Consider the following 12,661-nt stretch of genomic DNA (forward strand, 5'->3'; position numbering starts at 1 on the left):
ATGTGGCCAAGGAATCACCTCATTTCTTAGAATCCATATTCAGTTTCATCTGATTTCATGGAAATTCAGTAGGATTTAGCTCTGTTGATTTGCTTTCTGGCTCGTCCATCCTCATTTCTTCACATTGATTGACCAGCTTGTTCTGCTTCCTCCTGCTAATTGACCAGTTGACACGCTGCCATTTTTCAGACTGGCACCAAGCTTATGGGAAGCTTACTGTGGTGGAACCGGAGAGGTTAATTATGCACATGGTAAAATCTTCATGGTTGACACACGTTTATTGTTAAAACATGGCTAATCAAATACAATTTAGATCAGGAGTTCAGTAGAGGACTTGACTTTCTCTGGCCAGGAGAATGGGACAAGCACCCCCTCTCACTCTGTGGGATTCTCTTTTAAGCCACCTGGGAGGAAAGCGAACGGGATGACCAGGTGAGGGGTGAGGAAAGGAGGATACAGGGGGGAAGGGTGACCAGGTGAGGGGTGAGGAAAGGAGGATACAGGGGGGAAGGGTGACCAGGTGAGGGGTGAGGAAAGGAGGATACAGGGGGGAAGGATGACCAGGTGAGGGGTGAGGAAAGGAGGATACAGGGGGGAAGGATGACCAGGTGAGGGGTGAGGAAAGGAGGATACAGGGGGGAAGGATGACCAGGTGAGGGTGAGGAAAGGAGGATACAGGGGGGAAGGATGACCAGGTGAGGGTGAGGAAAGGAGGATACAGGGGGGAAGGATGACCAGGTGAGGGGTGAGGAAAGGAGGATACAGGGGGGAAGGATGACCAGGTGAGGGGTGAGGAAAGGAGGATACAGGGGGGAAGGATGACCAGGTGAGGGTGAGGAAAGGAGGATACAGGGGGGAAGGATGACCAGGTGAGGGTGAGGAAAGGAGGATACAGGGGGGAATTTAATTCCACGCTTGTATCGAATGCTATTTAAAATGTAATTAATTACGTTAAGTTGCACCTTTATTTTAAAATTTTTGTCCACTTTTTCTCCCCATTTTCTATTTTTCTCCCATCCCAATTTCGTATTATCCAATTCTTCCCTCCCCTGTCTTGAACGTTGCTATACTATGCCTCCCACTGGTCGGCTGTAGTGAGGACAGAAGCTTTGCATCATGTGTCCCCTCCGGTACACGTGGAGGCAGCCTGTCGCATCTTTTCACCGCAGCAGCTCGAACTCTCAGTGGCGAGGAGTAACGCGTGGGAGGCTCACGCTGCCCCCGCTACTTCCTGCTTCCGCCGCACCGGCGTCACCAAACCGACCTGTAGGAGTCGCTGTCCACAATGTCCAATCCCCACCCACCGGCTTTCCCACCCCCTAACACTTGCCAATTGTGTTAGTATGAACGACCGGCCAGCCGGTAGCAACGCCGAGAGCTGGGCTCGAACCCAGCGTCTCCTGCGTTAGTGGCGAGCGCCTTGCCCACTGCGCCAATCAGCCGCCCACAAGTTGTACCTTTATTAATCCCCTTGGGGGAAATTCATCCTCTGCATTTGACCCATCCTAACTATTTAGGAGCAGTGGGCCACACAGTGTGGCACCGGGGAACAACTCCAGTTGTGATGCCGGTATGAATGACCTTGGTCAAGGGCAACGGCAGGAAACCTAGCATACATGTCTTTTGGTGTGGGAGGAAACCGGAGTACCCGGAGGAAACCCACGCGAACACAGGGAGAACATGCAAACTCCACACAGAAAGGCCCCCCGCTGGGGTTTGAACCCAGGACCTTGAGGCACCCATTTAGAGTACTTCAAATAAAATATACTTAGGTAAAAGTGGAATAACTGATTTAGAAAATTTCTCTCAAAAAAGTCCAATTACACAAAAGATCTACTCAAGTATAGTAACGAGAGTACATTTAATTAGTCACTTTCCACCCTTGCCCATAATATTATACTTTAATTTGTTCAGGTTGCGTCTATATTTCAAGCTTAACCACAGCTCGCAGATGATTCTGTCTGTTAAGAGTATCTGTGGCCTTGTGCATTTATGGACCACTTGTGGAGCAGTATAAAAGCATTAGTTAGCAAATGTCTACTATATATTATTAATAGGGATGTCCGATATTATCGGCCGACCGATATTATCGGCCGATATCGGCAGTAAAATGTGATATCGGAAAATATCGGTATCGGTTTAAAAAAAGAAAAAAACAATAACAATATTTGTTATATATATATCCAGTGAAATTATTAGTTACCTGAAATTATTCTGTTTTGGGGGGGGGGGGGGGGGGAACCCTGCATATATCGGTATCGGTTGATATCGGTTGATATCGGTATCGGAAATTAAGAGTTGGACAATATCGGAATATCGGTATCGGTAAAAAAGCCAATATCGAGCATCCCTAATTATTAATGATAATGAGAATAATAATGATAAATGTTATTTGTATAGCACCTTTCATACAAGAATTGCAGCCCAAAGTGCTTCACAGCAGTAAAATAGATATAAATGGACATAAAATAGACATAGGCATAAAATTTGCGTAAAATTGGCAGAATAAAAGCAATGCTCTCATACAGCTCATCTCATTACAGTACAATAATCACGTTTTAGCATAAAATAGACAACATGCATTCATACGCTATCACAATTTACCTGCGCTATGTGTTCCTTCCTACCAATCGATCGATAACGCACTATGAATCAACAAGTTGTTAATACTGTATCCATTAGCTGTATGCTCTACGTTGATACGTTCGATATCATACACGCTCGGACCCCAGTCACAAGAATTGCAGCCCAAAGTGCTTCACAGTAGTAAAATAGACATAAATGGACATAAATTGGACATAGGGATACAAATGACTGAATAAAAGCAATGCATAGAGTGCAGACATAGAATAAAGGGCAGGGCAATAAAATGGCTCTCATTTATAGTACAATAATCTAAGTGGCAGAGTGAATTAAAAGACTAAGGTGAAGAGGTAAGTTTTTAGCTTACTTTTGAAAATATTTAATGAGCTAGCCCCCCTAATGTCCATAGGCAGGGTGTTCCATAGCTTTGGTGCGTAATTAGCAAAGGCTGCATCCCTTCAATAAACCAGTAGTAGATGATTGTAATGTTCTTGGGGGAACATAGTTGAATTGGCAATGTAGCTTGGTCCTGTTCCATTTAGTGTTTTGTATATAAGGAGGAGGACCTTCAAATCAATTCTAAATGTTACTGTACAGTACACTGGAATTCCTCCTAATTTGCTAATTGCAATGGATGCTTCCTCCTTTTACTGATGAGAAAGACATCATTTACGTCCCCGATCAGCATTTTACCAGCATTTATTTTATCTTCAGGGTTTTGTTTAGAAGGGCAAATACTTTAATCAGCCCCAGTCAGACTACCTACCAGACAACCCCAGAGAGCATTCCAACAGCTTGAAACTGCCTGTTCATGGTTCCCTCTGTTCTATCCACTGTGTCAATACTACAGATGTGTCCGATGTATACTGTATGTGAGATCAATGTTAAAGGTCCCATACTCTAGTCCTTTGTATTTTACTTTTTTTGCTGAAAAAACACTCTGATTATGTATTCTAGCAGCCTCTATACCCCTCTGTTTCAGTCCTGTTCTTGACAGGCTGTGTCCGTAGCTTTAAATGAAAATGAGCTGCTCCCACTGCCCAACGCACTGGAACTGCGTGTGAACGATCAAACGAAATTGAGATCAAACTGTGAAACTAGGCGTTGCAGATCAAATACGACTCAAGATCCAGCGATTGTATATACAACGTACGTACCACTTAGAATTTTGTCAGAAACATATTTTAAATAGTGCTGTCACGCGATAAAAAAAATGTATCTAATTAATTACAGGATTTGTAATTAATTAATCTAATTAATCACATTTTAATCGCATAACCATTTTATGCCTGATATTCTATAATCATATTTCAAATGGCATGTGTCCGGATGGCAGAATTCAGTACTGTATCTACAAAACCTTCTGTCTAATCATCTTCCATTTATTAATTTGCTTAGATTTTTCAGGTCTGGTAAATTTAGCAGTCAAAGATTTCTTTTTTTTATTGATTTGTAATTTGGTTCATTACAATTTACTCAAGCCTAGTAACAGACACAGTATTTCTGACACTGGGAATACATTCCCTGAGATCCATAGATGTCCCTAGAATCAGATACCAAGAATATGCAAATGGAGCATATTAAAAGAAAAGTCTATAAATGTGTATTCTACGTTCTTATGGAATGAATGAGAATGCGTTCAACTTTGGGTAGAAAAGAGAACGTTTGTGAGCAAGCCGCCATTTTGTACACACACTTTTCACGATATCTTCACAAACACATACGAGTCAAGGACCACCTACAGTATATGCAATGAGCGTATTGTGATTGGTCAGTTGTTCACCAAGGAAACTATATAGGAAGGAAGGGTCATTATGTCACTGTGTAGCACGTGAACGCATATTGGTGCCAAGTGTGAAAACTTTCAGTTCTGCCAACATTGAGTTGAATGGGATCAGCCATCCCCTCATTTACGACCTGTAATTTAAACGGTACCTCGGATGTCAGAATCATCTGCAATTTGTTGCATTGTTAACTAGTTAACGTTTGGAATATTGGTTGATGTATATTTCCTCAAATAGCTTGTTTATTTTGCTTCTCCATGCATCTCTCATAGGCTTCAACAGAACTGGCACCAAAGTCTGGCACCAAGCAGAGCATAGAACTGACGTGATGACCCTTCCTTCTTTTATAGTTTCCTTGTATCGATTATGGCTGCAATTCTGAATGGCTTGTGTCAATAGGGAGGGTTCTTGTCACAGCCGGACTTTAGAAACTGCATTACTGTATGTACATATTTCACAATTTCTCCGTGTCGGGACAGCCCCCCCCCCCCATTGTGTAAAACAATGCAAGACACAGGAAAAGGCTATTTTTATAATATGGGGCCCTTTAAGAGGTATTCTTCATGGAATAATTCTTCAGGAATATGCAATACGCACACCACCGTCTCTTCACCTTCAAATAGAACAAAGATGCGTTGGTCCCCCATTATAAGTAGGTCAACAAGACAGACAACCGGTTATCTTTCCTCTGTAAATTGGGGAGAAAAGGTTGAATAAAAATGTGCTTCTACAAACAAAGCACCTGTAATGTAAAAGAAAGCTTATCTCGGTGGGCTATCTCTGCATAAGCAGAATGTTTGAGCTGAAGAGGAATTCCCCTCGTCCACGTTAACGGAGAGGTCTGACATTCACCAGTAGCGAGTGCTGCCACTAATGAGAGCTCGGAGAGTGGGACGATCTCTGCTACCACTGAGAAAACAAGCCGGCGAACGAGGGCGTGCTTTTTTGACATTTCTCCACTGTATATTTAAGTAACAAATTCCTCAGATTGAGAGGCTCTGATGATCACAGTCCTGTTTTCCCGGGGAACAGAGATAGAGCCTCTAATCACTCCGTTTATCAGTGGTGCCACTGGAGTGTAGGACGGGAGTTTCCATCGCTGCCCAGCGCTCTCTCTCTCTCTCTCTCTCCTGGTAACCCCCCGTAGCTCCGCGGACGTGCCGCGGCCTCTACTCCGGTGTTGAATGTTTACGGAGGACTATAAGTAGCTCCTTTCCCATGTTCCGTGTCGATGGACTTGGCGAGGAAACAAATAAATAAGCGGGGGAATCAACGACGCTCCCACTTATTGTTTTCCAAATCTAAATTACCCAGAGAAGCATGATTATTCTTTTATATCAGTGCCAAATGAGCCCACTTTGCCATCTCAACTAATGAACTGTTGCTTAAATAAACTTGACTGTGGTTAAGTGTAGTGTGTGTGTGTGTGTGTGTGTGTGTGTGTGTGTGTGTGTGTGTGTGTGTGTGTGTGTGTGTGTGTGTGTGTGTGTGTGTGTGTCTGTGTGTGTGTGTGTGTGTCTGTGTGCGCGCGCGCGTGTGTGTGCGTGCGTGTGTGTGTGTTACTGCTGAGCGGAGTCCAAATGCCTGGTAATGCTTGTCTTTTGTCCCTGATGTCGGCTACATCTCTCTCCCGTTCCCCCAGCCTGTCCCAGGGGGCGCTACGGCCTGCACTGCAGGAACACGTGTGGCTGTCAGAACGGGGCCCTGTGCGACCCCGGCGATGGGACCTGCAGGTGTGGACTGGGCTGGACGGGGCAGCGCTGTGACACAGGTACGGTGCGGCTCATAGATCAACAGAGCGAGCCTGCGGTTCCCACAGGGGAAACCAAACATGTGCCACTCAGCCGAAGGGGAATCCCCCCCTGAGATAAGGGGAATATTTAGGCTGACAGGGTGCTCTGCTGCACTAACACGGAGAGGAAGGAAAAGGGAGTCTGTCGCAACATCCCACTACGCTTCGAGAGATGAGATGTGTTTGGTTTAGGCAATATTTGATCAACAGTAGTATCATCTTTTGTATTTAATCTCCAGATGTTGCTGGATATTTAAAAGTCCTAGTTGATTGCAGCAGTATGTATAGTATGTATACTTACAGTAGTAAATGTGAGCAGTATGTGTACACTTACGGTAGTAAAACGAGTTTGAATGCCTCCCCTTCTGCCTGATCTTCTTGATTAATCACTGTTTCTTCAATAAAGGACACTTAAATGTATTGTATCTACAGCCCAGTGTGTCTCTGTGTGTCTAGCCTGTCTCCAGGGGAAGTACGGGCCTGGCTGCGCTCTGGACTGTCCCTGTCTCAACAATGGAACCTGTGACCGCTTTACTGGCTGCTGCAGCTGTACGCCGGGACACTACGGCCACTCCTGTCAACACGGTATGTTTGCAATCATTTCTAATTGGCCTGCGTGAAGGAACCGGGTCACGATGGGGGAATTGATGGCTGCGTTGTTACTAGAGTTATGGACGGTTCGACCTCTACGTTGACGAGATCCTAATTGGAACTTAATCGTCCTTCCATTCAGTTATAATGCGTGAAGAAACTAGATGATGATAAGCATATCAACGGCCTCGGTGACGCTGTTGTTTCACAATTATTTCACTGTGGAATCATTTGTGTTTTTAAATCCATCTTGACGCCAGAGGTTGAATATTATATGACTTGGGCCTGTATTTATCAAACGTCTAAGAATAGGACTACTGACCTAGAATCAGATTGCTCTTGTCACTTGACCATAAACGCCCCACTTACGTCTCAGATCAGCACTCCTACTTTGAGATGACCGAACACCCTCATCAAAAGGGCGACACGCTGAAACGCAATGTGTTTCCTCCGACTTTTAAAACAGGGCCTATGTGTCTCATCCCTCTTGTGTGTGTGTCTCATCCCTCTTGTGTGTGTGTGTCTCATCCCTCTTGTGTGTGTGTGTCTCATCCCTCTTGTGTGTATGTGTCTCATCCCTCTTGTGTGTGTGTGTCTCATCCCTCTTGTGTGTGTGTGTCTCATCCCTCTTGTGTGTATGTGTCTCATCCCTCTTGTGTGTGTGTGTCTCATCCCTCTTGTGTGTGTGTGTCTCATCCCTCTTGTGTGTGTGTGTCTCATCCCTCTTGTGTGTATGTGTCTCATCCCTCTTGTGTGTGTGTGTCTCATCCCTCTTGTGTGTGTGTGTCTCATCCCTCTTGTGTGTATGTGTCTCATCCCTCTTGTGTGTGTGTGTCTCATCCCTCTTGTGTGTGTGTGTCTCATCCCTCTTGTGTGTGTGTGTCTCATCCCTCTTGTGTGTATGTGTCTCATCCCTCTTGTGTGTGTGTGTCTCATCCCTCTTGTGTGTGTGTGTCTCATCCCGCTTGTGTGTGTGTGTCTCATCCCTCTTGTGTGTGTGTGTGTCTCATCCCTCTTGTGTGTCTCATCCCTCTTGTGTGTCTCATCCCTCTTGTGTGTGTGTCTCCTCCCTCTTGTGTGTCTCCTCCCTCTTGTGTGTGTGTCTCATCCCTCTTGTGTGTGTGTCTCATCCCTCTTGTGTGTGTGTCTCATCCCTCTTGTGTGTATGTGTCTCATCCCTCTTGTGTGTATGTGTCTCATCCCTCTTGTGTGTATGTGTCTCATCCCTCTTGTGTGTGTGTCTCATCCCTCTTGTGTGTGTGTGTCTCATCCCTCTTGTGTGTATGTGTCTCATCCCTCTTGTGTGTGTGTGTCTCATCCCTCTTGTGTGTGTGTCTCATCCCTCTTGTGTGTGTGTGTCTCATCCCTCTTGTGTGTGTGTGTCTCATCCCTCTTGTGTGTGTGTGTCTCATCCCTCTTGTGTGTGTGTCTCATCCCTCTTGTGTGTATGTGTCTCATCCCTCTTGTGTGTGTGTGTTTCATCCCTCTTGTGTGTGTGTCTCATCCCTCTTGTGTGTCTCATCCCTCTTGTGTGTCTCATCCCTCTTGTGTGTGTGTGTCTCATCCCTCTTGTGTGTGTGTCTCCTCCCTCTTGTGTGTCTCATCCCTCTTGTGTGTGTGTGTCTCATCCCTCTTGTGTGTGTGTCTCCTCCCTCTTGTGTGTGTGTGTCTCATCCCTCTTGTGTGTGTGTCTCATCCCTCTTGTGTGTGTGTGTGTGTCTCTTCTAGAATGCCAGCCAGGGTTTTTCGGGGTGAGCTGTGGCCGTCTCTGCGAGTGTAAGGTGGGACAGTCCTGTGACCATGTGACCGGCCGGTGTGTGTGTCCCCCCGGCTACCAGGGCTCACAGTGTCAGAGACGTGAGTAACCAACCACCCCCAGGGCGCTGGGACGCTCAGTGTACACAGAAGAGACAGTCCTACTGGGTCATATGTGGAAAACATCAATACTACATGTACATACTATATACTGTACTGCATGTGCATACTGTATACTGTACTGCATGTACATACTGTATACTGTACTGCATGTACATACTGTATACTGTACTGCATGTGCATACTATGTACTGTACTACATGTACATACTATGTACTGTACTACATGTACATACTAAATACTATGCTGCCACATCTCGACACCCACTACAGTTAACTATCTCAGAAACAAATGCACGACGTAAAGTGAAAATCCATCCTATAATATAATTCACATTTGTAGAATCAAGACCACTTTGGAAGGAAAATCACTATGAAATAAGTCATTCCATAACAACTGTTGGGGGGGGGGGGGGGGACTGATCTATTACCGTACTGCTTACTCCGGACATTTCCCCCAAACACGGAAGAGGATTGGGCACATTTCAATTTCAATGCCATCCATTTGAAATCTAAACTACGGTTTTTGTAGTGATTTTCAATTGAATTTTGATACATTTTGTTCTCCACTTCCTGAATTGGTTGAATTGTACAGTGACAGCCCTCACTGATATAGTTTTAAATCTTTTTATTTTTCATGAGGTTTCACATTCAATCGACAGATCTACAGAATGTTCAGTGTCACTCTCATGAACAATCTTTACTTCAATTTTTACCTCACTGATATAGAGTGTTTGGTCAATAACATGGGTTCTCCCAGTCCCTCCGCTCTGCAGTAAACACAAAATAAAATGTCCTGTATCCCTTCCCACTTTATCCAATCAGGAGAGAGAACCCTAGGTATTTTTAGTAATTTCTAGAAATCTCGCCAAGCCAAATTAGCTTACTGTTTCAAAGACACAATTGCTTAAAAAAATGTATTGACCAAAACAGTGACCAAACACTCTATACCAGTGATGGCTGTCGGAATCTAGAGCTGTTATTTTAACATGTAGACCACTTATTTTAACAAACAAAAAAATTCCACTTACAGCACCTTTAACTGAACCGCTGGTTTCTAAACGTAATTCAACCCAAGTCCTGTGCTGGCTAGTCAGTGTCTCTACCCCTGGCTCTCTGTTGTTCTCGTAAGACTTGCAGTCATGGCAGTGCAAGGTCAGTTTGTGGTGCCAGAGAGGAGCGTGCGGATCACATAACCGATCCACACTGCAGATACTGCCGCCCCAGTTCCTACACACACACACACACACACACACACACACACACACACACACACACACACACACACACACACACACACACACACACACACACACACACACACACACACACACACACACACACACACACACACACACACACACACACACACACACACACACACACACACACACACACACACACACACACACACACACACACACACACACCAGTATTCTCTTACAACCATACTGGAGGAACAGTGATGTCATGTCTGTCTTGTAGTGTGTCTGAAACTAACGGAGGATGATTTGCTAGATTTATTTATTCAAGGAGAATAGGAAGGTGACTCCCTTTAAAAGGGAAAATCCACCTAATATTGTCCAACCTAAAAGTTTTCCCTAAGCTGGAAATCAGAGCATCAAGGATAATTTTGTCTTAACACATTGGTTGCCAGCAGGGGGTGCGCGATTTATCGCTTGGATGCCACCACTCTAATCAATGAGAGGGCGAGCACATTTGCGAACGCATAAACTATATCTTAAATTATGTGTCTAATACGCCTGTCGCTTATCAATGACATGCTTGCAGTCAACATGTACGAAACGGATTGTTTTTTCATCAGTACATTTCTGTTTTATACCGTTTTGAATACGAGTATAGTTTTGAAGATTTCTAGTGATTCCAGAAAAATCTGTGAAAATAGCTCTTTAGTGGAATACACAAAACACGTTGTCATTTTTCGGCCTATTTATGAATCGTTTTCAAATAAATGCTAGATTATCGATAGTATATGTGTACTTATGCACGCTAGAGAAGCGGGCTGAAAAATCGATTATCCATGACCTGGTCAGCGCTAACGTCATACACGCACACACATACACACACACACACACGTTGTGAAATCTGTGAAAAAACATCTGATTAACCCAATACTGGTAAAATAGATTCCTTACCTCAGATCAGATGTTCTGCAAAAAGATTATTCCAAATATCGATCGCGTTTATTGATCCAGCGTTATACCTCGAAACACATAATCGATGCTGCTTCCAGTCCCCTCAATGAATGCAATAGTCTCAGGTTACATGGCTCAGAAGTCAAATGTGGAGCCCGGAGTATTTTTTTTCTCATGCATTTTCATTGACTCCATTCCAATGGGTGCAATACCATCCGGGAGACGATAGGGGGCGGTATTTTCCCTTTTCGAGCTCAGAGCCAGTCCCAATGATAACGTGAGGCTGGATGGATGAATGGATATCGCTAATAAAAGAAATAACGATTAAATAACGAGATTTCTCATCATTGGCACTCAACGCATGGCGGCCAACAACGAGATTTCTGTGTTAATCAAAGTCACAACACAGACTCATCACAGACTCATCCTCCTCATCATATTGGATCTCTCAGCTGCCTTCAACACTGTCTGCCACAGTATCCTCCTATCCCACTTGTCTGACCACCCGGGTCTCACTGGAACTCCCCTTTCCTGGTTTCAGTCCGATCTTGCTCACGTGAAGCAATTCATCATCATTGGGGTGTGCCCCAAGGCTCTGTGCTTGGCCCCCTGCTATCTATTATCTATATGCTCCCCCTCGGTCAGATCATCCACCGTCACAGCATTAGCTTTCATTGCTATGCTGATGACACTCAACTCTACCTCAAGACTAAACCCTCCACCCACCTCCCACCCTCCCACCAGTCTCATCACACAGCCGTCTACATTCCACCTCAAGCTGATACCGGCAGGGCACTAGCGGACCTTCAGGATACGTTAGGCCGTATCAAACATCTAGACGTGGCCATGGTGGTGGCTGGCGACTTCAATAAGGCAAATCTAAAAAAGGTTATGCCAAACTTCTTCCAACATATTTCATGCATCACCAGGGGAGGGAAAACTTTGGACCATTGCTATACTCCATTCAAGCGAGGTTACAAAGCACTCCCATTCTCTCCGTTTGGGAAATCTAACCACAACGCCATTTTCCTGATGCCGGGATATAAACAAAGAGCATGTGAAGCGGTGGTGATGTGAGACGTGACGCGGTGGTCCGAGCAATCAGAGACTGGGACATGTTCCAGTGACGTCAGTGAGTCAGCAGAGCGCACTACGGGTATTGCACTACCACCCCTGCAGGACTTCGACACCAGGAGGTGCAGATCCAGAGCCTGTAGGATAATGAAGGACCCTCACCACCCCAACAACAGCCTGTTCAAGCTGCTGCAGTCAGGCAAGCACCTCCGCATATACGCAGCAAGAACAGAGAGACTCCGACTCAGATTCTTCCCCCAGGCCATCAGAACACTGAACACTGAACTCTCCACACACAAGCACACATGAACACACACACACACACACACACTTAAAAAACATAACTGTATATTTGTATATTATTGTATAGTACTCATTACCTTTATTTCTTAAGCTTAGCATTGTATTGTATTTTATTTGTATGACTTTTTATCATGTCTATTTTATTATCTATTCTATTTTATTATTCTATTTTATTATTTGTATTTTTGCACAATCAAGGCGGGCATGGCCACCTTCATTTCACTATATGTCTCGTGTATGTATGTGACAAATAAATCTCTTGAATCTTGAATCTCTCATCAACTGCCTCCACGGCATAAAAAAAACTGGATGACATCAAACTTACTCAAACTCAAAAGCAACAAGAAGGTTGGTGACATGGTGCTGTCGAATGATGGCTGCTCTATCTGCCCGTCCTCTGAAGTCCTTGGTGTAATACTGGATTCCACTCTCATTTGAGTCATACATCAAATCCATCACCAAATCCGCCTTCTTCCACCATCACTCACTGACTCTGTTGCAGAG

The 12,661-nt window shown here is 44.5% G+C and overlaps 1 protein-coding gene across 1 annotated transcript in view; it reads left to right on the forward strand.

Annotated features, from left to right (window-relative positions):
• The window catches only part of egfem1 (EGF-like and EMI domain containing 1), a gene marked incomplete at its 5' end in the record, with an annotated part of 232,652 nt that overhangs the window by 202,997 nt on the left and 16,994 nt on the right, over window positions 1–12,661 (forward strand). Inside the window, 3 exons of the mRNA XM_084308959.1 lie at window positions 6,010–6,138; window positions 6,616–6,744; window positions 8,479–8,607. Coding sequence (XP_084165085.1) covers window positions 6,010–6,138; window positions 6,616–6,744; window positions 8,479–8,607 — 387 coding nt within the window. The remainder of the gene's footprint in view (window positions 1–6,009; window positions 6,139–6,615; window positions 6,745–8,478; window positions 8,608–12,661) is intronic.

This window comes from Notolepis coatsorum (genome assembly GCF_963971535.1).
Source record: "Notolepis coatsorum genome assembly, chromosome: 1".
NCBI classification, from domain to species: domain Eukaryota; kingdom Metazoa; phylum Chordata; class Actinopteri; order Aulopiformes; family Paralepididae; genus Notolepis; species Notolepis coatsorum.